This window comes from Pseudorasbora parva, chromosome 2, assembly GCF_024679245.1.
Source record: "Pseudorasbora parva isolate DD20220531a chromosome 2, ASM2467924v1, whole genome shotgun sequence".
NCBI classification, from domain to species: Eukaryota; Metazoa; Chordata; class Actinopteri; order Cypriniformes; family Gobionidae; genus Pseudorasbora; species Pseudorasbora parva.
The window spans coordinates 21,079,687-21,107,333 of record NC_090173.1 but is presented as its reverse complement, the minus strand read 5'-3'; the positions used below and the strand labels follow the sequence as shown (position 1 = coordinate 21,107,333).

At 37.9% G+C, this 27,647-nt stretch overlaps 1 protein-coding gene across 6 annotated transcripts in view; it reads left to right on the top strand.

Annotated features, from left to right (window-relative positions):
- The window catches only part of mrtfaa (myocardin related transcription factor Aa), a 51,010-nt gene extending 23,715 nt beyond the window's left edge, over window positions 1–27,295 (top strand). For 3 of the 6 annotated variants that reach the window (XM_067459547.1, XM_067459538.1, XM_067459520.1), the window contains 15 exons: window positions 8,257–8,312; window positions 8,423–8,498; window positions 8,714–8,875; window positions 10,443–10,600; window positions 12,874–12,990; window positions 13,947–14,197; window positions 15,203–15,353; window positions 15,476–15,865; window positions 17,983–18,495; window positions 18,671–18,874; window positions 18,967–19,080; window positions 19,762–19,914; window positions 22,262–22,342; window positions 22,584–22,641; window positions 22,742–27,294. In XM_067459547.1, coding sequence (XP_067315648.1) covers window positions 8,257–8,312; window positions 8,423–8,498; window positions 8,714–8,875; window positions 10,443–10,600; window positions 12,874–12,990; window positions 13,947–14,197; window positions 15,203–15,353; window positions 15,476–15,865; window positions 17,983–18,495; window positions 18,671–18,874; window positions 18,967–19,080; window positions 19,762–19,914; window positions 22,262–22,342; window positions 22,584–22,641; window positions 22,742–23,271 — 3,014 coding nt within the window. In that variant the 3' untranslated portion in view covers window positions 23,272–27,294. Of the gene's footprint in view, window positions 1–8,256; window positions 8,313–8,422; window positions 8,499–8,713; window positions 8,876–10,442; window positions 10,601–12,873; window positions 12,991–13,946; window positions 14,198–15,202; window positions 15,354–15,475; window positions 15,866–17,982; window positions 18,496–18,670; window positions 18,875–18,966; window positions 19,081–19,761; window positions 19,915–22,261; window positions 22,343–22,583; window positions 22,642–22,741 lie in introns of all 6 variants that reach the window. The other 3 variants (XM_067459530.1, XM_067459563.1, XM_067459555.1) reach the window with 3 other exon arrangements.
- The last annotated feature ends 352 nt before the right edge of the window (window positions 27,296–27,647 follow it).

Sequence of the window (27,647 nt, the reverse complement as noted above, 5' to 3'; positions counted from 1 at the left end):
TTTGGCAGTTTGACACACGATCTGATGAATAGACTTTAGCATCTGATCAGTGGTACTGTCCCTCCCCCAGATGTGCTCTGGGGAACCCTTCAGTGCCCACCAAAACCCTGTTTCTCAGTCAGGGTTTTGGTTTCAGTTCTCTACACTTATTGCTTGTCTGCACTATGATGCCTGCTGATGCCACCCTCGTGTCCTTGGAGTCCCGGTAGAGTAGTGCCTCTCTGGTCAAAGAGACCTTGGACTCCTCGTCATGGCTGCTAAACGGGAGCTGAAGCTTGTTTCTCCTTCCTTAGTGCACTTTATGGAAAGCTATTTTGTAGTATAAATATTTCAAAAGAACATTTAAATACCCAGATGATGCACTTTATTAACGGAATGTTGGACACTTCATGCACTCAACTGTTGCAGCTTTAATTATGTAGCGAAATGGTAAGGGAATATCCGACTTTGATGTTAAATGATAAAATAACCTTTACAATTCATACACCACTAGGGTTGCCCCCTAATAGTCCACTAAACGTTAGGTAACAAGAATAGGCTGAGTCAGCCGAATTTTAAAGGTGTCATGAACTGGCTTTTAAAAAATATATATACGTCTAAGGTCAACTTGTGATGTCCGTGTGGTTTTTACATTCAAAAACATCATAATGAATAAGTAATAGGCTATTTTCTAGCGTGGTTGAGAGGCTCTCTCCGGCACACTTTGTTTTTATTGGCACTGAAGACGTGACGTCAACGCCCATGACTAGGATTGGATAAGATTTGCATAGTTAATGAGCTTCAGCTCCCTCGTCAGTACATGTGGGAATAGTTTTGAAGAGACTGAACGACGCATATCAAAAAAGGACTATTCACTATTTAAGATATCGTAATCTTACGTTACGGTAGCCCGTCTGGATCAAGCCCTGGCCCATTCATACCAGAGTCTGATCCAGAATCGCAATGAACTAAAGACACCACAAATAAAGGATTCTCCAGCCTGTGACAGCATACTAAGGTATGTTCTGTTAGACACATAAGCATAAGATATCAAACGATATGTAACAAAAAAATCCTATCAAATATAAAGAACAGTTTTACTCACATGAGTGTGTTGATTCATTCAATCATGTAATCTCATCCTGTCTGCAAATCCAGTCTCTTGTTTACAAACGAAGGAATAAAAAGCTCAATTTGAGCAAGTCTTCTCCATGCGAGCTGGAAATTCATTAAAAATAAAGTTCATCCATGCATTCATAATATTGGAATCATAATGAAGCTTATGCGGTGTGTTAATTGCTTAGAAGTTCGATCCGGTTTAGCTCTATGTAGGCCTATGTCATGTCAGGCACGGGTTTGTGGATGGCGTTGTTCATCTTCTGCAGCAGCGGTGTTTCGCCACACGATGACGTCAAGCTGTGACACATTCTGAGATCGATTTTCTGGGCCTGGTTTCAATCAATGCCCTTCTTTGACTAACAAGGAAGCTTTCAGCTCTGTGACTTACAGGATATTCTTATATTACCATGACCTTTTATAAAGCTGATTTCTCAGTTCATCGCCCCTTTAATTGGTCGCACACAAAAACTCCTGACGTCCATGTGGTAGTTATGTTGTGCAGGAAATCCAAATGTTCGGCTATCATTCATCGACCTCAAACATGCTTATCTTTTGAAACATGTAAGTAGTAGTCTATCGTTAGCCACTCTACAAGCTAAATTAGTACTGCTCCTGCTGCATGACATTTAACATAATGTTTATTTCTCTCTATAGACACATCTACTATACTGTCAGCATTATTAATTTAACTTTGCAGACGACTCACAAAACACTATTAATAAGTGTGTGTGTGTGTGTGTGTGTGTGTGTTTGTGTGTGTGTGTGTGTGGCCTGGTAAACCCTACGTTATGGGGACAAAACATCTTATAAATCATACAGGATGATGTTTTTTAAAAATGTAAAAATGCAGAATGTTTCCTGTGATGGGTAGGTTTAGGGGTAGGGGCAGTGTAGGGGGATAGAAAATACGGTGTGTGTGTGTGTGTGTGTGTGTGTGTGTGTGTGTGTGTGTGTGTGTGTGTGTGTGTGTGTGTGTGTGTGTGTGTGTGTGTGTGTGTGTGTGTGTGTGTGTGTGATTAATATAAAAAAAACAAGCAACTACTGGACTAATGGCTTTGATTAACGACTACTATATATAGCCCTCTTAACACTAGACGGTGTGTACATAGTGTTTTAGTGCATAGTGTATAGTACATAATTTTGGGACAACTCTTGTGTTGCAGAAAATACACATTTCAGCTTTAAGTTTCAAGAATTAGAATTCAGTCTAAACGTTTTAATTGCTATAGATCTGCAGATATTTGTACTGCAGACATTAAGTGTGTAGAATACACATTAGCGCCCTTAAACATGAGTCTAAGATGAAGATATTTTGTGCACTCTTACTCACGAGTGCATGACTAGCCAAGCTCTTCATTGGGTGGGTTACACACACACACACACACACACACACACACACACACACACTCGCACACGCACGCATACTCTGTTGAGTCAGTGAGCAGGTGATTTAAATACACACCGCGTTTCCCATTATATCTGTTAGTAAAAGGTCAGACGCCTGCTATAATCATCAAAGCCATTTGCTTTCTAAATCCTTTTGATTATAAGAAGCAAACTACATAGAGTAAAGAATAGAGTAAGTCATTTGGATAGAAATGGTCTTTCCAAGATAGAAATAAACAGCAATGACAGCAGATGGCAACCTAAGGGGATCTTTATAGCTCTCACCCAATAACTGTCTGGATCTAAATATGGATCCCAAGGGGAAGGAAAAGCCACCAGCAAATGTGCAAATGTGTATCAGCTCTTTTAGACTATTCCTAAGCCCTACTTTCACTGTCTTCTCCCTTTTACTTCCTGTGTGTGTCTGCACTTCCTGTCATCTTGAATGCCCTATTTCACTCTTATCTGCCTTGTATCACAATTGAGTCGACATCTCATACTTTCAAATGAATGCTTCTCCAATTAAAACACCCTTCAGAAATAAGTACAATTTGACCTTTGATGCATCAGAACCATGAATTTACAGTTTTTCCAATAAAAAAATCCCTATTTAATAACAGTATTAAGCATTAATTAAATGTAATTCTATTTTATTTTCAGTTTGTCCTTTTTAACAAAGATTATTTTAATCAGCTTTCACTCTTTGTTTATTTATTTGGATCCCAATTAGCCATGCCCAAGAGCACCACTAGTCTTCCTGGGATCCACACAACACTTAAAAACATATGATTTCATATATCATATACAAAAACATTAAAATTACTCTCAATAGCAAATCAGGGTCCAAAAACAACACACTCTGCATATATTCAACATTACAACCGTCTGTAAATGTATGGAGTAAAAAAAAAAAATCTAATCAAACACCAGGTCGAACTCATCCAACTAACCTATATGCATAGCCTTCTATAAATATGATAATCCAAGGTTTTATCTGCATTTTAAAATCATAATGTATTGGTGACAATGGTAGAAAATTCCATGTTTTCATGTTTCACTCTATCTTTTAGTTTTAGTTTTTTTTATATAGTTTAAGTTTAGTTAGTTTTGGATTTAGTTTAGGTTAACAATTTATTTCAACTCTAGACATTTTGCTGACTATAAGTAACTTTGTAAGTACATTTACATTTATGCATTTGGCAGACGCTTTTATCCAAAGCGACTCACATTGCATTTTTTTTAAGGTACACATTTAACATTTTTGTCAGTTCTTGCTTTCCCTGCGAATCGAATGGCTTCCGCTAGTCGGACCCCTTTAGGTTTTTTGGGGCCGATTGGTATGGGAGTCGGGCCGTCGGTGTCAGTGAGAACTCTGATTGGCTGTTCAGCTTAGTGAATGAGTGCACAAGAACAATAGCAAAACAGCGAGCAAAGAAGTCAAAACGGTATTGATAGAATGTTCTAATTTTCTGTCATCTTACATCTTACCCGAAAATGCTAAATAAAGTGTAACCATGTCTGGTTGGGTTTATGTATTTTTGTAATGCCAAAGTAATAACTTAATATTTTGAAATATTACACTTATACGTATTGACTCTATCAAAAACTTAAAATAAAATCAATTTGTAGCCCATTTTAATCTCTGAATTGAGATTAGAATAATTTAGAATAGTAATTCTAAATTGTATTATTTGAAAAAAATGAGATTAGTTTTGTTAAGTTTACATAACATTAATGATGGTAATAACACCATGTTTGTAGTTGATATGAACTACTATGAACTAAAATGTAGTTGATACGTAAAATACGTAAAGGCGAGTTCAAATATATATATATGTTTGTAGTTGATGGATTTGGTCACAGGAGATGTTATACAATTTACAATTGAGAAACATTTAAATCTGTGTTATTAGTAAATCACATATCCAGGATGCAGTTCAGTTAAGAAAGCTGAAGATTTGAGTCGTGATGTGGATGTGGTTACAGGGACTTTCTGCTTAAATTCTGCTTACATAACCTAAAACAACATGAAATGTCATTGGATACTGCATAAAGCCTCTACAGCCCAAATTTTCACCTTTTCAATCGTAGTAATTTGAAGATAAACGGCAAACCTCACCATCTTTTTGACTGGTGTACCTTTCTGAATGTTGGACCCTCATTTAACTCATAATTAACCATAATCATTGTTTTTTTCAAAGATTTTGATGTCAGATAAAGCAACCGTATTTGAATCCAATCCAATTATACGTGTGTGTGTGTGTGTTTGTGTGTGTGTGTGTGTGTGTGTATATTTTAATTGCATATAAATATTTGACCTGAGTACAGTGAGAAGTAATTTTTCACATGGATTTTTAGCATACCATTGAATAATGACTGAATACATAAGCTTAATCAACAAAATATTGTTTATTTATTTCAGTCCAGCAGACCAGTGCAATGTTTGCCATTAAGTTTAGCAAAAGCATATTTGTGATATTTGAGGCTCGATGTGCTGCGGTGATAAGCAAATTCCTTGTTGTATAGCTTGCACACAACCATGCTCTTGTCGACGCTTCCATCCTTTCATTTTTTAAAACAAAATTTCCCATCCACGGGGCCAAGCAAAGCGGTCCCATCAGCTTCTTCGTTCATGTTCACTATGGTTTGTTGTTGTCGTGACTCGTGAGTGCTAGTTAGTGTTCCAGTATAATCGGTCCGTCGAAACTCATTCATTGAAAAACGTTCCGCGGTGCAAAAATAAGTGTGGTTAAAATTATGTAATTTATTTATTTATTTATTTATTTATATATATATATATATATAAAAGTTCATTATTTCCCATAATGTAATGATAAAAATTAAACTTTCATGTATTTATATTCATTGCACTCCAACTGAAATATTTCAGGTCTTTTATTGTTTTAATACTGATGATTTTGGTATACAGCTCATGAAAACCCAAAATTCCTGTCTCAAAAAATTTGCATATCATGAAAAGGTTCTCTAAAGAAGCTATTAACCTAATCATCTGAATCAACTAATAAACTCTAAACACCTGCAAAAGATTCCTGAGGCCTTTAAAAACTCCCAGCCTGGTTCATTACTCAAAACCGCTATCATGGGTAAGACTGCCGACCCGACTGCTGTCCAGAAGGCCATCACTGACACCCTCAAGCGAGAGGGTAAGACACAGAAAGAAATGTCTGAACGAATAGGCTGTTCCCAGAGTATCAAGGCACCTCAGTGGGAAGTCTGTGGGAAGGAAAAAGTGTGTCAAAAAATGCTGCACAACGAGAAGAGGTGACCGGACCCTGAGGAAGATTGTGGAGAAGGACCGATTACAGACCTTGGGGGACCTGCGGAAGAAGTGGACTGAGTCTGGAGTAGAAACATCCAGAGCCACCGTGCACAGGCGTGTGCAGGAAATGGGCTACAGGTGCCGCATTCCCCAGGTCAAGACACTTTTGGGCTACAGAGAAGCAGCACTGGACTGTTGCTCAGTGGTCCAAAGTACTTTTTTCGGATGAAGTCAGTGATGGTCTGGGGTGCCATGTCCGCTGCTGGTGTTGGTCCACTGTGTTTTATAAAGCGCAGGGTCAATGCAGCTAGCTATCAGGAGATTTTGGAGCACTTCATGCTTCCATCTGCTGAAAAGCTTTATGGAGAAGAAGATTTTGTTTTTCAGCACGACCTGGCACCTGCTCACAGTGCCAAAACCACTGGTAAAGGGTTTACTGACCATGGTATTACTGTGCTCAACTCTCCTGACCTGAACCCCATAGAGAATCTGTGGGATATTGTGAAGAGAAAGCTGAGAGGCGCAGGACCCAACACTCTGGATGAGCTTAAGGCCGCTATCGAAGCATCCTGGGCCTCCATAACACCTCAGCAGTGCCACAGGCTGATCGCCTCCATGCCACGCCGCATTGAAGCAGTCATTTCTGCAAAAGGATTCCCGACCAAGTATTGATTGCATAACTGAACATAATTATTTGAAGGTTGACTTTTTTTGTATTAAAAACACTTTTCTTTTATTGGTCGGATGAAATATGCTAATTTTTTGAGATGGGAATTTTGGGTTTTCATGAGCTGTATGCCAAAATCATCAGTATTAAAACATAAAAGCCCGGAAATATTTCAGTTGGTGTGCAATGAATCTAAAATATATGAAAGTTTAATTTTTTATCATTACATTATGGAAAATAATGAACTTTATCAAATATGCAATTTTTTTTAGAAGGACCTATGTGTGTTTGTATATATGTATATACACTTTATCATGTGGAAAAAGCACACCCTTTTGAATTCTATGGTTTATGTACCAGGACATACAACATTTTTTAGCAGGTCTTAAAATTAGGTAAATTCAACCTCAGATGAAAAAAGCATAATGCATAACAAATGGAGAAGACTTATGTGACAAACTAAGTAGACCCTATGATTCAATAACATGTAGAGCCATTTTTAGGAGCAATAACTTGTAGTAATCATTTTTCTGTATGACTTAATCAGTCTCCGACATCGTTCTGGGGGACTTTTGGCCCATGATTTTGTTATCAAAGTTCATTGAGGTTTGTGGGCACTTGTTCATGCACAGTTCTCTTAAGGTGAAGCATTTCTGCAGCATTTCAGTCTGGTTGAGGTCTGGGCTTAGACTGGGCCAGTGCAACACCTTGAATCTTTTATTTTTCAGCCACTCTAGTGTAAAGTTGCTGGCTTGTGATCATTGTCCTGTTGAATGACTCAATTTAGCTGGCTTCACATTTGACTCTAAAATATTTTGGTATTGCAGAGGAGTTCATGGTCAGTTCAAAGACTGCAAACTGTCGACCGAATCACTTCTTACCTGAACCCGGCGTGCATACATAATAAAACAAAGAAAATGAAAAACCCAGCCCATGGAAAATCTGATAAAAAAAAAAGTCTGACCCGACAAAAAAATGTTTCTAACCCGACTGGACCCGAACGTAAACGGCATTGACATGTGCACGCAAGTGCAAGTTATTTCTGAGTGTGGCTTTCTATTGTGGGTTGGAAAAATAAACGTGATTAAAATTTGAACTGATAGCCTAATAAATCATGGATTCTCTAATATAATATTGAGTGTGTGTGTGTGTGTGTGTGTAAGTGTGTATTTTATATTATGAAATTAGAGTTATTTACATAGATATTTAATTCATCTTTAAATTACTTAATATAATTAATGTAGTTTAAAATGTTTATTTGAGGCAACTTCTCAGAGATTTTACTTTTTGCATGGTCAAGAACCATTCACATTTTCTACATACATTCTGGTTCTCTATATCACCACTGGAGACGCAGTGTGCAGACAGGGAAGAGAAGCTGCATTTCAAGGTGTATTAAATATGTGACACACACACACACACACACACAGTACTCAGACTGTGAATATGCTGGATTAAACTGTCTCTCAGATGTGCCTGTTGCGATTTATTATTTTTAGATATTGTGTGTACAAATGTGTGTGTGTGTGTCTAGAGTAAAGAGATGCAATTTAATATGGTTTTCCTGTATCAAGGTCTTCTATCAAGCACTTTTTCATTTTCACCTGATCCAAAAAAAGCAATGAAGTATTTGTACCACTCTAAACGTTGCCTGCGATCTACACGCCGCAGATAACGAGTTTGCTATTTATGACTCTTTTTTTAATTTAGCGAAAAATGTTTTCCATTCTCACAGCTCTTTTTTTAAAACAGAGAAAAGTTATACAAGTATAAGTCAACTTGGCTTTAACTGTCTTTTCACTTTTCATATTTTTTTGCCTTCCAGCGCTAAAAAGTTCTGCGTCCTTTCATGAGCAGAGACGAAGTTTAGAACGAGCTAGGGTAAGTCCTCCGGCGCAAACTGTTTTGTTTTTGAATCATCTTTTCTTCTCAATAAAGCCAAAATAAACACACATTCACTTTATTTCTCATACTTTCCTCCTGCATCTCAGACTGAGGACTACCTGAAGAGAAAGATCCGCAGTCGTCCAGAGAGGTCAGAGCTGGTCAGGATGCACATTCTTGAAGGTGATTATTTTAATAACACCCCTCACCCACACACACACACACACACACACACACACACACACACACACACACACACACACACACAGTTCAATCGCAGACACACACTTCACAGAGAGTCCAGAGGTTAAGACATATACAGTGGCTTTCAAAAAGTGTAAAACCATATAACTGGATTATATACAGAATATTTAACTGTATGTATTTCCTGTATATAGAGACATCAGCGGAGCCATCTCTTCAGGCCAAGCAGCTTCTGCTGAAACGAGCTCGTCTAGCCGACGACCTGAACGATAAAATCTCCCAGCGGCCTGGTCCCATGGAGCTCATTCACAAAAACATCCTTCCTGTTCACAGCAGTCTCAAACAAGTCATCATAGGTACTAAAGTAAAGCCAGAAACACAATAATGATCGATAATGATGCTTTAATGAGCTTTTAGTTATAGACCAATATACAAGCCGAAAACAGTTAGCCATTTAACTTGAGTGCTAGTTTCCCCTTGTATAAGTTCTGTTGAAGTAATTTGAATTAATTTATTTTAACTGAATTTAAAGTTTCATGGGTCTCATTTTCCATCATTATTTTGAATTTGTACAATATATTTAGGAATAAAAATAACTATTAGGTTGGGGATCAAAAACATTTTTTTTTTGAAAACAATAGAGTAGTTTAAATAACTAGAAATATTAATTATTTAACATTAAGTGTATAAGTGTCTGAATAAATAATTTTAAAGAAAAACAAAAGCACAAACCAGTTAACTAAGAAACTGTTTTTTGATTATGTTCATTATGATTTTTGTTGAGTAGTTGTTGCTGTAATAAATATTGCCATTATATATCACCCAAAAATCGGCATTAAAAAACGGCAAAAATCAGATCGGTCCAGCACCAGTTATAATTATGTGCCCTTTTAAGTCCTCCCATCTGTCTCTTTATTCATTGTTTTTTTGGGAGTGACCGAAGCAAAGCTCTATTTTAACGAGTCTCCCATCGACACTAACATTCGCATTTATATTCCTCTCACTCAACATTTCTTCCAGATCATTCCCTTTTTTCCTCAATCTACGGCATATCCATTCACAGGCGCTCCAGCGCTGCTCATTCCGGCACCATTATTTGGTGGTGTATGCGCATTCATCTTCATATTTATATCCCGCCACGTTCCTGCAGCGGTTCCAGGGGGCGATCATTTAATGCAGAGTTATGGTAATGAGATCGCCGTGCGTCAAACACCAAGTTAAATTAATTAGAGGGGAATCTACATTCATGTTCATACAGTATATGCCACTCTGTGGTGGCAAGAGTCAATTAACCGTGAAGTTTATGCAGCGTCACACAATGCAGCACAGAGAAGGAACCCTAAAAAGACGTTTGAACAGAACGACTTAAACCGTTTTAATCCCTAAATAACCTAATTAGAGAGTCAATGATTATCGGCATAATGCCACACTCTCAGAGCACACTCAAATTAAATATAAATGTCATGCAGTGGAGTTTAAAGGTTTTATTATTCACTCTAAGGCAATATTAGTGCAGTGTAAGTGAAACGTGTGCTTAAGATCAAAGGTTTCTTTCATGTTCTGTCAAATGTACTTTTTTCTTATTTAAGATCGCTGAGAATTTCTATTGCTAAAACTATTTATTTATTTAATCATTTATTTATTTATTGGCAATATAAAAAAGCACACATCTTTGAGCTATGGGCATAAATAATACATGTGTTCTTTACTAAGCAATAAGACATTACACCAGAAATACAGTTGAGAAAAAAATTAAAAATTTTTTTGAAAATAAACAAACTAATAGAGTAAAAAAAATGTTTTTTGAGCCTGTAATCAACCTCCTGGATCACCCTACCACACACCGCGAATGTTTTCTTTAGAAAATGTAACCATCTTGTATGTTCTACACTGACCGTCCTTTTTTCGCTCTTTCACCTTCAGAGACAGAGTTTCCAAAAGTAGAAGGAGAGAACTCTTCGTTTGATGAGGAAAGCAGTGACGCCTTCTCACCAGAGCAGACCCTCGGTCAGGACTCTCCCCTTGGCCACGCCCTCTTACCTTCTCCACCTGAGATACCAGCCAATGAAACACCAAAACAGGTGCCATATCATAATTTGCATACATACAAATCATGCCTCAAAGTAATGGAAGTTTGGGCTAAACATGCAAACAGTCAGTGTGGTTATTGTTAACTAAAATAAAAAATGAGAACTCAAATCTGTGCTGGCACACTGTTTGAGAACTGCTTTTTTGTTTTGTCCACCGTCCACCACTGTCGTTTAGATTTTTTTTTTATGTATAGTAATAAAATAATTGTTTTCAGTTCATGGGCGTTGGAACCATTGTGTGTGGTTTGGTCACTTTTCACCATTGTGTGTGTGTGGTCACTTTTTACGACCAATGATATTGGACCCACTCACTTTAATCGTCTCTAATTCAGAACATGTCTGTTTACCTACCCCTAACCGAGAAACATATATTAAACACAGGTTAGACGCTTTATTTCCACTTTTCTAATATTTTCAAAAATTTTATTGAAAACAAATGCCTTTCCGATCTGATATGTGAAAAGGGAGTGGAGCAAGTGTGGCAAAAGGCGGATTCCAACCTCTGATCAATTTGCGTCAAAACTTGATGACATGCGTCGTACCCCTACACTATAGCCACGGTAAATAACTTAGTGATTTCCGTAATTTTGTCTGGCCCAATTAATCAATTAGGAAACATTTACATTTTACATTTATGCATTTAGCAGACACTTTTATCCAAAGTGACTTACAACTCAGGAGAACAGGAAGCGATCCGTCAAGAAGGGGCAACGAAACATAAAAAGTGCCCTAAATACCAAGATTTGTATACCGCTCAGAGTAGCAAAAACAAGAAAAGGGAAGAAGAAAGGAGAAATAGAGGAGGAAAGAGGTTTCTTTTTTTTCTTTTTTTTATGTAAGATTAAGTGCTCATGGAAGAGATGAGTTTTTACCTGTCTTTTGAATGAAGTGAGTGATTCTGTCGTGTGTATGGAGGACGGAAGATCGTTCCACCAACCCGGAACAATGAAAGAAAAAGTTCTGGAGAGGGATTTCATGCCTCTCTGTGATGGTACCACAAGCCTCCGCTCATTAGCTGAGCGAAGGCTTCTGGTGAGGGTGTAGACTCATGGGAGTGAGTTAAAGTATGCGGGTGCTGAGCTTTTGGAAGAGCCGCTTCATACCACCGCTTGTGAAACAGCGGTATATTTGTATTTAATGTAAATAGCATCTAACGTTACTCCAGTAAAAAAACATTCTGAGAGAGTGGACCCACCCACTTTTTATTCGCTTCCGACGCCCATGGTTCAGTTAGAGAACATACACAACAGTTAAAAACTGAACTTAAAGAATGAGCCAAACGAGAGTCACAGCACAGACCAGAAGCAGGAGTCAGACTTCATTCAACACGAGGGATGATGCCGGAAGATTTGGTTTCAAAGTCAAGCGTAAAAGCTCCTATTTTAGCGAGTTTTGTTGTTGTGTTTTTCATTAAGAAAAAATAGGCTAATGAAAGTCCATTCAAGCACAACCCCCCCCCGAATTGGCGCTAATTTCAAAGTGAAAGTAAAATGCGCATGGCATTCATTACGGTGTGTGTCCACTGGCACGTAGCGAGCAGAACAGAGCTAGAGTTTTCAGTTAAATCCAAATGAAGCTCAATTTTCTTAGGTATTCATTTAAAATGCTTGCTCTGCTTTACACGTTACAAATGCCCGTGCAGACGCGCACATTTTACGCTCGCTTTCACATTACATTATAAAATTATAAAACTTCAAATGAATTTAAATAAAACTAAGCATAATTCAAAGTATTAATATACTCTATAATAGAATATAAATAACACTAAAATAACACTTTAGTTGGTATGTGATTAAAGGGATTTGCGGTATGTAAAAGTATGGCATGTATTACCAATGGCATGTATACTTTTAGTGCATAGTATGTGAATTGAGTGTCTCAAACACACAGGAAGTCTCAATTTGTTTTCCATGACACATGCACTAATCTTTGCAGTTTCAGTAAATCCCCTCTGGTTTATAAAGTAATAATCTATCATCATCCGAATATCACACACACACACACACACACACAATCTTTGTGTAGCTCCTCATGCTCAGTCAGCTAGAGCTCTGAATTATTTGCAGTGCTCACCATCTTCGTTCAGCTCATTAAACATTCACACAGACACTTTCACACTTATTCTAACAAGCATGCGAGTAATTGCACTTGATCATCATCACATTAATGTTTTGGTCCTGTAGTCACATTTACACACACATGCCTGCACTCTGAATAAAGTCACGCAGTCATAATGGAGTTTGTGTGCTCTCCGTTTCTTTTAGGTCCCACCGCCTCCTCCTCCACCTCCACCTCCACTGCCAAACGCAGCTGGCCCCACCCCTCAGCAGAAGCTAGCCAATGGAACAACAGGCCACAAGCAAGCTGCTGCACTACAAAAGGTGACGGTTCCTCAGGAAGGGCAGCTGTAATTACAATTTAAAATCATGCCAGTCATGTCATACATAGTGCAATAATGCCACAAGATAAATCCTCTTCCATGCGAATCTTCAATTTCTGCCCTTTATTTTTTTATATATTGAAAATATGTTGGACACTATTAAATGGTTAGTTCACCCAAAAATGAAAATTAGCCCATGATTTACTCAACCTCGAGCCATCCTAGGTGTATATAACATTCTTCTTTCAGATGAATACAATCAGCTATATTAAAGCCCTGGGTTATCCAAGCTTTATAATGGCAGTGACTTGTTGGGTCATTGTTGAAGTGCATCTATCCATCATAAAAGTACATCTACCCATCATATAACTGCTCCACACAGCTTCGGGGGGTTAATAAATTCCTTCTGAAGCGAAGTGGTGCGCTTGTGTAAGAAAATTATCCATATTTAAAACCTTATAGACTCAAATAACGGCCTTCTGGAGGTCAGCGGTGCGCAAGTCGACTTACAGTGAAAGAGTAAATATTTTTCTTACACAAACGCATCACTGCACTTCAGAAGGCCTTTATTAACCCCCCAGAGCCGTGTGAAGCAGTTATATGATGGATAGATGCTCTTTTATTGATTTCAAATATGACCCAACGGCACCATTCTAAATCTTGTATGGACTTTTTAATTTAACTCCAAAAAGAATGTCATGTACACCTAGGATGATTTGAGGGTGAGTAATTCATGGGCTAAACTTTCATTTTTGGGTGAACTAACCCTTTTAGTAGTATTTAACTATATTTTATTTAGCTTAATATACTGGAAACATCATCATCAAAATGTCATTGGTCAAAACGTGGCATTCCCCTACTAGTTTAAAGATTATTGTCTCTTTGACTTGGAATGGTGGTTTGTCTGAATAAGTAAAATGTTAATGCTTAATCGTAATCTCTTTCTGTCCTCTTTAGGGTGGTAAAGGGAGTAGTGAGCGCCCTGCTCAGCGCTCCAAGAAGGTCAGAGACAATAAACCAAAAGTAAAGAAGCTGAAATATCACCAGTATGTTCCTCCGGACCAGAAAGCTGAGCGTGAGCCTCCTCCTCTGCTCGACTCCTCCTACGCCAAACTCCTCTATCAACAGCAGCTCTTCCTCCAGCTACAAATCATAAACCAACAGCAGCAAAACTACAACTACCACACCATCTTACCTGCTCCACCCAAGTAAGATACACCACATGCTTGTATATTGATTATATATTGAATAATGCACATTTTATAAATAAAATAAAAAACATTTGAAAAAATCTTAAGATTTGTAAGATCTGCAATATATATTTCTTACTATAAAATATATATATATATATATATATATACCCTAACCCTAACCCTAACCCCTAACCATAACCCTATATATACTACAAAATCTGAAGATTTAAAAAAAAGAAATTCAGTTTCATATGAAATGTATCATTTTATTGCTTTTCATGGTAAAGCTGAATTTTCAGCCGCCATTACTCAAGTCATGTCTTCTGTCTCACATGATCTTTCAGAATTCATTATAATATTAAAATAAATTCTCAAAATTCTTTGATAAATAGAAAGTTCAAAAGCACAGCATTTATTTAAAAGATAAATCTTTTGTGAAATATTTAATTCTAAATGTTTTTACTATCACTTTAGATGCATCCTTGCTGTATAATTTTGTTTTTTGTTTTGTTTTTTTAAACTTACCCAAACTTTTGGGTCATATAGTATATTATTATAAGGAAAATATTAGTATAAGATTGAGGAGATTCCCCCTTCTATGTAAGAGTGCCTAGAAAAGTGCTATATAAATGTAACAAATTATTATTATTGTTCCAAATCATTGTTTGAGGTCCTCTAGTGCTAATCTTCTGTCACAATATACAGTAGTTCATAAACGATCTGGTCGTATTTCTTTTACCCATTATGCTCCAAATATTTGGAATTCTCTACCTAATGAAGTGAAAGAGGCTCCAAGCATTCATATTTTTAAAAATTGGGTTAAGACATATCTTTTTAAAGTTGTTTATCAGAATAATAACATGATGTGAAGGGTTCTTTGTTTTGAGTTGATATATTGCGAAATATTTTATTTTACATTTTGAACTTGTCAAGCACTTTGAGTTACATTTTATGTATGAAAAGTGCAATACAAATAAATGTTTATCATTATTATTCTATTGTTTTTTACACTTTATTTAGGCCTCCTGCTGATCAGCAGCTTGCCTCAGCCAATGGCCCGTCATCCAGGAACGACACGCAACCTCAGTCAACATCTGCTAATCTGACTGGTCAAAATCAGCAGTCAGGGATTAAAGTAGGCCCTCTGCCTCCCAACCTGGAAGAGCTAAAGGTTGAATCATGTCTATGCTTGTCATTCTTCATTACAGTACTCATCACTGACTGGCTATTCATATTCGCATTGAATTTAAATAAACTCCTGTCACATCCTGTCCTTCTCTTCATTTCCTGCAGGTGGCAGAGCTGAAGCAGGAGTTAAAACTGAGGGGCCTAACTGTCTCGGGCACCAAAAATGACCTTATTGAACGGCTGAAGAATTTTCAGGAGCAGCACGGTGGCACCAGTGCGCCAACATCATCTAAAAGCAACACTCACTCAACACCTGCCCCTGGAGCAGGAGGAGACTCTTCCTTCTACCGGTTAACAGACAGGAACATGGTGGTTGCTTCCTTCCCATTCGTTGCCACTGCTGAAAGGGGTGGAGCTCAGGTGACAGCCTCACAGATAATGCAGTTTGGCAGCACTAGCTCCTCCCCTCCGGTTTCCCCCGCTCACTCAGAGCGCTCATCCACAGGCCTGAGCCCAGATGAAGCGAGCTGCAATGGGGATGCTTTTGGGGAAATGGTAACTATTTTCTTCTATGCTTTCTTACCACTAGCCTTCAGACAAATAAAAATGGGCAACTTCTGGATTAGCAATAGTGAAACGTTACTAAGTGTGCACAAAGTGGCATTTGCAGATAACCTTACAGTGTGTCTGCAATGGAAGCGACCAGTGAAGCATTGCACCACAACAGCTAGAGGCTGTCTAGTGTCAAAGCTATGAATGTTTACTCACCACAAACCAATCAGATGTAAGCTTCAGGCTAGACTTCAGCAACAGTAAAATGAAAACTACTTTATTTGAAATGAAATATGTTGGTTATATAATATGATATGAAAACATGATCATACATTTTAAATAGTCAAATGATATTAATAAAATAATAATTAAGCTAGGTTTTTGAATTCTACTTTTTAATTTAATGAATATCGGTTGGTCTAATAATTGATGATGATTTAATAATTGATTTTAATAATAATAATTTAAATAAATTGTTTCAATAATTATGCTAGAGCAGTAGTAAAACAGTAAAATAAAAATAAAACCCTTCTTTATTTATAATGAAATACAGCTTATATAATAATATCATAATAACTTATTTTATTAATACGTTCATTTGTTTTAAAATAATAATAAAAATATGAATAATAATAAAATGATATAATTTATTTTCAAATATTTATATTTGTGTATCATGAATATATGATTTTCTTAATTATACATAACATTGATTGCTATGAATTGTTTTTGTTAATAGTTCTATTTATTTATTTATTTATTTATTTGGTTAAATGACAGAAACATATTTAAAGTGCCCCTATTGTATTTTTTGAATGTTGCCTTTCATGCAGTGTTTAATATAGAGCAGAACAAATACAGTTATTGTCTTCTAAAGGATGAGGACTTGGGCTGGAATTGATATGCAAAACCCAATGCATTTCTTTGTATCACTGTGTATTAAGCGCTGAGGATGCATCCAGAGCTGAATTTCAGATAAAGTTATAGGCATTATGTTTCCAACACACGCTGTAAGCGGTAGACTAGTCACAACAGACTGGGCCATCTGATCAATCAGAGCAGAGTAGACCAAATCACAATTTATAATTATTTAATAGTGAAGTTTTGGGGCTTTTTTGGAGTAGCTGTAGCCTGGATGCCAGCCGAATTTAGCCTCGCCCACAACATTTGAGCTCGAACGTTTCGGTCTGGACTTGACCCATAGAGGAGTAATTATGCCCAAACAGAAACTGTTCGGACCAATGAAATTGTCAGGGCGGGCTTTAGACGATGACGGACAGATGATAAACAGTAACATAATCATGCACGTCATCAAAAGGAGAACTTGTTCGTATATGCATTCGCCTTCACTATTTCTCTCAGAAATGATGATCGTGTTGGTACTCTGTGTATCCTTAAATAATTTTTTTACAACACCGGCAAAGATTGTTTACACTTATCTTTTTTTTCTTACGTTACGGCGTGCGTGCAAACAGGTTTGCCAAGTTTTTACAACAAAACCGCCAACTACTAGCCCAAAACAAGCCCAATAGCTTTTCGGGGGGTTCTCTGGGGAAAAAAATAAATGGCATTTGGGGGATAAAATGGGTGTTATTTTGGAATGGTTGTCTGCTAAAATTCGCATTCCTGGGTCTATATATCACATAATAGTCCCTTCAACCCGTGGACATGGAAAACAACCCGCGGGAAAACCGCAGACTTGGCAACAGAGTGCAGTTGAGCTCTGTTGACATTTGACAACTAACGTTATGCGTCGCACCGTTGCTCTGATTGGTTGTAGGTCTATCCAATTGAAGTCTTTCCTGGTTCGGTTGAAACACGCCCCATAATCACAGCCCAATGGAGCAGTTTCAGACTCATTTTCTGACTAGAACTGAGAATGACCACGTCAGGCTAGCGTAGCTGTGCTGCGAGTCAGAAATCACACATTCACCAATAAATTGCACATTGTAATATATCAGCTGCTTCCAGCATAGACTTTTCTGTTGATTATACTTGTCTCAGTAAACAGCATATTCCAGAATTATTAATTATATACCGTAAGTTTGTGCGTATTCTGAATTGCAATCAGTAATATTAAGAACAAGAGCTCAAAATATTTATGTTTGTTCCTTTTTTAGGTAACCTCTCCTCTTACCCAGCTGTCCTTGCAGCCTTCTTCCCCTTTCCCCACAGCGATCTGCATTAAAGAGGAGCCCGGCATCCGGACGTCTCCTTCCTCCTGCTGCCTGGTGTCCCAGTCTGCTGCGCCCCCTAAAGACAAGGACCAGATGCTGCAGGAGAAGGACCTGCGCATTCAGGAACTCACACGTATGCTGCTGCAGAAGCAACAGCTGGTCGAGTCGCTGCGCTCGCAGCTGGAGGGCAACCAGGGGGGCGTCTCAGTCCGAGTCAAAGAGGAACTTCCTGGTGTAACTATGGAGGCGGTCAGGGCGACCATAAAGCAAGAGGTCATAGAGGTGGAGGAGGAGAGCGAGATGGTGTCAGAGCCACAGGTGTTCCCTCAGGCAGAGCTGGAGCAGGACTGGCAGCAGCAACAGCTCGTACTGCAACAGAATCAGCGTAACCTGCAGCAACAAGCACATCAGAGGAAGAGGAAAACTCAAAAGCAACAGCACAACCAACAAAAACAAGTCAGTACAATGTTCCTACGGCATTTTTCCGCTGACACCCTAGCAGTACATTGCGGCCCCCTGGGGTTACGTTGGTGGCACAGCCGTTGTCAGATGCTTAACTTTTATTGTAATGGAAATTCGTGGAGCATCTCATGTTTTTTTTACCATTCTTCTGTCTTTTGCATTTTTCCAGCAGTTGCCTCAAGCACTTTCCAACCAGCAGTCAAGTCCTGTCTCCTCACTCCCCGCGGATGGACTTAACTCAAACTCCACCCCCACGATAGTGACCGACAGTAACGGCAACCGCTTCCTGGTAACGCTGTCGAATCAGAACACAGACGCACCTGCCAGAGGCCACCGCCCCAAGTGCAAAGTAACCAATCAGATCAAACTACAGGTAATGCTCATGGAGTCGAGCCTCAATGCTTAAAGTCGAAGTCTGTTCATTTATTATTATTATGTAATCACTGACGTTTGTTTCATTTTCAGAGACTACAGCCTACATCCACAACATTACCCAACCAATCCGTGGCTGAATTGCCTAACAATGACAACCAATCTGAACCCATACAAACTGTCATTTTGAAACAGCCAATCAAAAAGGTTTGTTCAAAACTGCTATTTGGAATGAAGTACTACTGCATACAACACATTATACAATGGGGGTTTTTGTTTTTAGTGTGTGAATACTTTTTCGAAGTATTTACGAAGACAAAATGTATACATGATCACATGATTTTGTGTAAACTAAAAATATTAACTTGTATGCCAGTCTGATCAATGAAAGGAGAAAAGATAAGTCACAGATGATATTACTTCTAGTTCAGTCGCCACATGCCAGGTCAATTCACAATGCGCATTGCTTTGTGGGATACATAGCACCATATATTGTGCTCTATATACTGCATGTTTTCACAGTATACTTGTTACATACTCCTATAATCGTACTGTACAAGTAGTGTGCTTGGACAATATTCAGTATTTAGCAATTCTTCTTTAAGCTGCCAGTGTAATTGAGAATCTGTGATAGCTAACGGGGAAGGACTGAAATAGGGAAGGTAATGCTGAAAATGACCATCTCTCCTTCATATAAATTAATGATATGTATAAAGCAGCATTACTTATTCTTGACAAGTCGTTGAACACAATTATGAGGCTTTTAAACTCGCGTATTAAAATGTTAATGACTAATCACTGTGACTAGTGTTCAACTGAGGGCTGGAGGCATTGGATATTAGCCCATTAACATTGCGACTAATTGAGATGCATGTTTTACTTTGACAGGCACTAAAGCCAGACCTAAACGTGACGACCAATTACAGATCGTCAGGCTCTCCATCCATTTCAGTACCAGCCAATCTCCAGCCGTTCTTCTCTCCGGTGGATTCCATGAGCGTCGCTGACCCCGTCCCTACCTCTCTCAACAACAACAACAATGTAAGTATTTTGTTTGTGTACGTAGTACGTACTAAAATATCTGTTCCAAAACTATGTTTGATGCGCATCTATAGATGCCATTTTCATTAGGGTGCCTTCTAATGTTGTTTTAACCAAATTCATGTAGTATGTGACCTCTTTGGGAACCCTGGATTTAAGCACTAAATCATATCTTTGCTTTAGTCACAATAATTGACTAATAATTGAATTAAATAAATAAAGTTTGCCAGTTAAAATGTGACTCCGTAGTCTTTACAAGAAGCTAACTGGAGTCATCAGCAAACCCGATTCAATATTTTTTGAGTTTGCTCTTCACAAGAAGCATTGGCTCGTGTAAGGCATGCCTCAAGCCAGAGAGCTCAGAACACCTAAGATTAAGAATTGTTGACTGTGTAAAGCTGGAAAGAGTTGCAAAACAAGCTTTTTGGAGCAGAGCTTATGTTTGTGTCTGTACTCTATGTAAAGACTGTCTTGCGGCCAGCAAGACTCTTTTCTACAGCTAAGTAACAAAATCTGTGTCATACGAGGCAGGAATTCTAATAGCAACTTCAGTCGAACTTCAGTTTTGTCTAGACTGCTGTATGGCACAGATTCTATTAGTGGAGTGCAGATTTATATGTCTTTTGATATAAATAGAGCTCGGCTTGTTTGTGGCAACTTCTTTAGACCTTTATTGCAGCATGCATGGCAACTAATTTGATAGTTTGGCATGGCATCATAAACCTCACCAACTCTACTTAGCTCTTTCCCCGCCAGCTTGTAAAAAAAAAAGAGTTGCCAGCCACCGCCAGGGATTTTAACAATTTTTACACAAAAATATTTTGTTTAATGAATATCTGAGCATGCAATATATCGAAATAAAGTTCAAATTTTTTAAAAAAAACCTTGCATTCCTTTTTTGAAAAAAGCAACATTTTGAACAAAAAGCTGAGAAAATCATGTTTTTGTCAAAAACTGCATTCAGATCAGATTGAGAGCGATGATCAAACACAGATGGAGTAGATTGAGTCCATCAACACCCCTAATGCTTGCACAGGCCTGTACCTCATCCTAGTTCCACATTTCACTCACTAACATTAGGTAGTTCGGATTCATATGCTGTTTAATGATGATAACGTTATTTTTCATATGCATATGATTACATGCCATCACTTGTTTTACTGCGTCTTACTGGCGTGTGTTTTTATCAGGAGATTCAGTACTCATTCAGAAGATGCGTAATAGTGCCCCCTAGCGCCCAACAGTGAAAACACAGAAAATTCAGTTTTTGGCCTGGAAGCGTTTACTCACAAATAATGGAAAATTCTGTGTTTGGCTAGGAAAGAGTTAAAGGCACAATATTTTAGAATTTTGTCATAAAATATTAAAAAACACTTGCACAGTGTGATATATATTTCATGTGCTTGTGTGCTTACATTATCCCAAAAGAATCCAGAATAATTGCCATGTGAAATAATGGCTCGTCCATTGACATTGTCGCATATCAATGACGTAATGATGCTGTCCTTGTTGAAACCAATGGAACCTATGTGGACGTGGTGGTTATACAGCATCATCTAGGACGCCATTGTTGTGTCGATCAGTTATCATGGATCACAATTATTCGTTGGCAAGCACAGAAAATCCCAATAAATGTAGATCAGCTGAGGCAAACAGGCTTTGGGACAAACGGATTGTGGCAAGCAAGCGGCGAAATCCCGTATCTCGCGTATAACCCGTATAAGGCTAACATAGCTTTGCATTTCACATTCCTTATATCTAATTCATTACGATGGCATAAAATAGTGTGATCAAACGTACAGGTAGTACAAAAACAAATTCATTACCTCCACATCTGTGCACATGATTCATGAACTCCATACATCTCCGGATGGTGAAAAAAAAAGACATACCCCATCGTTCCACTCTCCTTCATAGCGCCATCAAGCTTTGCCTTTGTTACTGTACTGAAAATTTGACTTCTGGCGGTGAAACCTTATATGCTGTGCCTTTAATCTTACTCTAAAATCTCTTTTAACCACATTATGTATCATTTTGTCTTACTAAATGCTTTTGAATCTCTATTTCTTCTCACCACACTCTTACCATGTGTCAATGTACAAAAACATCAAAAAAGCACCACAAATGTGGTTCAAACGACTACTAATGTCTTACAGACTTTTACAGGTAAAGTTATCATACATTCAAAGAAGATAAGAAGTAAAATGGGCTGCTCTTATAGTGCAAATGTCATATTTTGGTGTTTTTATCCTGTAAACTTGTTTATGGAGTTGACTTGGAATGAGATGTGGGTTAGCAAGTAATGACGGAGCGATTGATGTAATATGCATCCATATCTGTCTGTCAGGAGAAGATGTGTTTGAGTTTGGACCAGCATGCTTTGCTCTCTCCTTCCACCTTGTGTTCACCCATATCTCTTTGCAATCAGGTACTGTCTTGTACTCCATCTCTCTTCCATCTTCTATCAAATTTCTGTTGTTCTCCTCTCTGAGAGTTTCACATGAATTTCCCTGGCCATTCATTTAAAAAAAATCCATGATTTGTCAACACTGGTGATGTTGACTGAACGATTTAATGGATTTCGGGGCGCAGATCCATAATCTGATTACTGAATGAAATCCCAGTAGCTCTTCATGTGGGCGTATCTAATGATGTTGCTGTTTTTGCAGGAGAATGGCTGCCATCAGCAGGTCGACGACCTGTTTGACATCCTAATTCAGCGTGGAGGTGATTTTTGATTTATTGATTTTAATATTTATTGTCAACCAAAGTTATTTAGATGTGAAAAGGGTATAGATGCTCACGCTTTGTTTTCTGCATCCTACAGAAATCTCAGAGAATTTCAAAGCCGCCCCTGATCCTGTTCTTGAAAGGCTTCGTCCAAACACGCCCCTATTCTCAAGCTCCTTCCCTCTCAGCCTTTCCCCTCCCTCTGATATTCCCGTCAGATCTTTGATTTTAGAATCTCAACCTCCTTCAATTAAGGCTCACAGCATTTGTGACACAGGAGGTGGGCGTCTTGAAGATTTCCTGGAAAGCACTACTGGCAAACCTTTGCTGGGAGTGGAGCCAGGAGGACCGACAACGCTAATCGTCGACCTCCACAACCAAATGCTCAGCACACCGAGTATCCTAGACCACCCACGTTCCCCGATGGATACGTGTGACATGAGCTTTTCCAGTCACGCTTCAGAGTTTGTCGACTCCGCCCCCGATCCTATGGATTGGATGGAGCTCGGAATGGGCGGGACCGAAGGGGAAGAGCCAGGGATTGTACATATGAATGAACACGACTCCTCTAGCTTATTTTCTGCAGACTTTCTGGACACTTCTGATCTGAATTGGTCCAGCTTGTAGTGGATTAGGATCCCTTCACACAGTACAGCTTTTATTTTAGTTTGCACCAGTGACTTTTCCAGTTTGGATTCCCGTAATACTAATTTAACTTTGATAATGTAACATTTTGAAAGACTTTATCCCTCATCTCCCCTTGCACAAATACTCACACCCCTCATAACACACATATGTCACAGAGCAGTATGATATATTGTTTTTATCCAGAAATCTGTGAATTGCTCTTATAATAATATCAATATGACACTTAAAACAAGATGCTTTCTAGATTATGCATTTGCTCAAACGTTTTGGAGACGTGTGCATACAGACACGCAGTATATCCAGTATTTGCCTCAATTTTGGCAAATTAATTTACAAAGTGCACATTTTCAATTTAAAGGGATAGTTCATCCCAAAAAATAAATGAATAAATAAATCATAATTTACTCACCCTCAAGTTGTTCCAAACCTGTATGGAGTTTCTTTCTTCTGTTGGGCACAAAAGGAGATATTTTGAAGAACGACAACATTTTCATTTTTGGTTGAACTATCCCTTTAATAAAAACAAACATTTAAATTTAAGTATGTGACTGTAAACTAATAGTTTTTCAAAATTGCTTTACCAAATATTACTGGTCGACTTATGCATACCGGTTCTTGAAATCTCAATAACTACAGAATATGCACCTAGATATTCATATTTAAAGTACTGACCTTATGTTGCTAAAATTATTATAGCTTAAGCCAACAGATTTCGTAACATTTTGTTAGCATTGACATTTGTATTTTTAGCATAAGCATTTTATAATACTGGTATTACTACTAATAATAATGTTTTATTATTATTATTATTATTATTATTACACTGTAAACATTTTTACCTATGATTAATTTTTGAATATAATCAAATTGGTTTTACAAGTAATTTCAACTCATTTAAATGGTTAAACTGACTTAAATTGAGTTGAATCTTGTAAGTTAAAAAAAAGTTGGTTAAATTATTTTGAGTTAAACAATGAAAAAACATGTTGCCATGATTTCTTGATTCTATAAAATGTTTTATGGTGGTATTATCATCATGTATTATATATTATTATTATTATTATTATTATTATTATTATTATTCATTAGTACAAGAGACTCATCAGCTACTATTTACAACAATATCTGTTAAAGGGGGTGAAACACTCAGTTTCAGTCAATCTCATGTCAATCTTGAGTACCTATAGAGTAGTATTGCATCCTTCATATCTCCGAAAAGTCTTTAGTTTTATTATATTTATAAAATAAATATAGGCTGTACCGAGTCTTTCTGGAAAAAAACGAGCGCCGTGAGGCGCATCGTGGGCGGAGCTAAAGAATGATGAGCGCGCACAAAGCGGTGGCGTCCTCAAGCGTGGAGAAGAAAACGTTACCCTAAATAAACCATGGCTATCAATCAGATTCAACTAATACAGATATGATCCAGAATCAGATCCGGAGGCTGAAATAAATTGAACAGGAGAAGCAACAACATCAGGACGTCCGTCTCTGTGGTATGGACTGTATTTAGTGGCCTGTCAACATTTGTGTGTCTTTACTCGCAGTGTATGAGGACATGATTCGGTTTATGGACTATTGTATGCGACTAAACTTTAGCAGTAGCAAGCAAAACGGTTTTGCACGTCAGACTAGTGTAACGTTATACAACAGAAAACAGCAATGGAGTAACCGTTAGCGCATTTGAATGACGAAGCACGCTTTGTGAGAACGCTAGGTTTATGTTTGGGTGGTTTTCCAATAAACAAACTGACACCTATATTGGTCAGCTAAACAAATGTATTTAAACACACACCATAGATCGCATGCTCCATTGATAAATTAACTGTAATGTTACACGATCGTGTTGTTTACTGATGTTTACTCACGCGACGATAGCCAACAGCACAGACATTTGAAGCAGTTTTACTCACCGCCTGTTTCCAAAGCACGACTGTGAACCTTTATCGCTGGGACCGCTCCGTCAAAAACACACTTCTTTGGTAACTGTTGATTTCGTGAAGTCCTGTGACAGCAGTGACGGTGGAGATCCACTTTGCGACACGACTGAAGCGATGTTGTGAAGCTTCCCGCCATTTCTGCGTTCAAATCGGTTCAAATGCAGCGCTGCCTTCCCAGAATGCTGTGCTGAAGCGTTGAAGTCACTCGACGTCACCCATAGGAATAAAGTGGAGTCACGTGTGCGCGCACCCTTTCGGGAGAAGAGCCCGTACGGCCCATACAAGGACCTTCCGCTCTATCGACGTCAAGCGGACCCATACTCGAAAAAAACTCTCCGAAACTTGTGAGAAACCGGAAGGAGTATTTTTGACACAGAAATACTCCTTTAAACATCCAACTTAGTTTTTGAAACTTTGTCTATATGAAACAGCATTTCACCCCCCCTTTAAACATTTTGTATAGGTGCCAAAAATATAATTCTATGGCTATATAGATAGCCAGTAAGCTATTCAAAATTTGATTGAATTCTAATAGACATGGACTATTCTACTTTAGTTATCTTTTTAATATGGAAAGGCAAGCCATTCAAACCTTGTTTTTGCTAGCCTGTTTTGCATTGCCACCTGATAAGAGCTGCCAGATGAAGTTTTGATTGCTTGATTGCTGAAGTTGATAGCACAGGGTAACTCCCTGAGTGCTTAACATAGTGAGTTCTGAAGTTTAGAGTACAACTCTGAACAAATATTAGCCTTATTAATCATGTTCCTTGCGGTGTTTACATGATAAATAACCACCAAAATACAGCACAAGACACATTTTTATCACATTTTAGAAAGCTAACAAAGGTATTACTGCTTCATGTATTTTCGACCCAGTAAATAATTCAATATTTTTTGCTCAAACTGTGCATGTTATATAAAAGACTCGTTGAGTGCTGGGAAATTACTTTATTACATTAAGCTGCATTTCATTTTAATGTTAACTCGCCTTTACCTTTTAAAAACATTACATCCAACGTACAGGTCTGAATGAGGATTTTTAAACGTTTTACTGTAAATATTCTGCATTGTATATGAACTGAAATGTTGTATATGCCTGTCACAGTCCACAGCGTACTGTACGTCCTGCACTGTATTTGATCAGTTCTTCTGTCTGCCATCTGAGGTTTTGATAAAGGAACATGAGCCTAAGATATAATGAATGTTTCGAAGATGATTTGAATGTATGTATTTTTGTGTATAGAGGATTTTAATCATGTTTAAACGAGGCATAATCACATTTGATCAATAAGCAGCATTCAAATTTCAAGGACCCTCAAATGCACTTATATTATTACTGTTATTCTCTTTATGCATTGCTTGGATGTGCAAGTTTCAGCATTTCTGCATATTGTACATGAGCTCAGGAATGAATGGTCTTGTGTGCGTGCGTGCGCAAATATGTGACGTCCTTTGTGGGAACAGCATTACTGTCCTCAGTATTCACGCTCTCCATCTGTTTGAAATCGCACTTACAGAGTTTTGGCTGGTGCTTCCTGTGGTTGAGCCCAAATTGAACTTCATGTCCACATGGTCCCCAGTCCACCGTCCCCTGCTGTATGCTGGAGAATCAAACTCCTCAATGCTTCACTGGCTGAATGTGTTCATTTGTGGGGCTTCAGAGCCTCTCAGGGCTTAATATCTTTAAGGTTTTTTTTATTTTATTTTTTGTAAAAAATAAATGTTACGAATAAAACTAAATGTGCTTTTGTGCTTTCCATGGTGAAAAAGGGCGGTCTTGGTTAATATATATATATATATATATTACTGTGGTTGGGGTTGCGTCAGAATGGTCAGTTAGCGCTTGACATTTATATATTTCTTACAAACTGGTGGATGGAGTCTATTTATAGAGGGCATCCTTAAAGAGACAGTACACCCAAATATGAGCAAGTACATGGACAATTATTACATTTCAGTACAGAGCTATTGTAAAGAAGACATTACATTTACTGCATAAGTTGCAAAGACAATACTTATGGTGCTTTTTTGTCATTGTGAAGCTTGACAGGCCTGATTTTCATTAATTTTCATTAAACCCCCCTTGACTTTCATTAATATTGGCTTAACATTAATATTTCACCTTTAGGTTTTCATGGAAGACATAAACATTTGGAACAACATGTTGGTGAGTAAATGATTACAGAAGTTATTCTTTTTGGTGGACCATTGGTTTGCTGTTGTTCAGACAACCCATTAACTTTTAAAAGAGTTTTGTACATCCATATTTATGTAACATTATATATTACTCCTGAAAGACCCCTAAGTTCTTCCGAATTTGAAATATCCCACAATTCGATGCATTTGTATTTAAGCCTCAATGTTCAAAGTTTACATTTTGAATTTAAGGCACTTGACATACAGACAGGTTTCGATTTT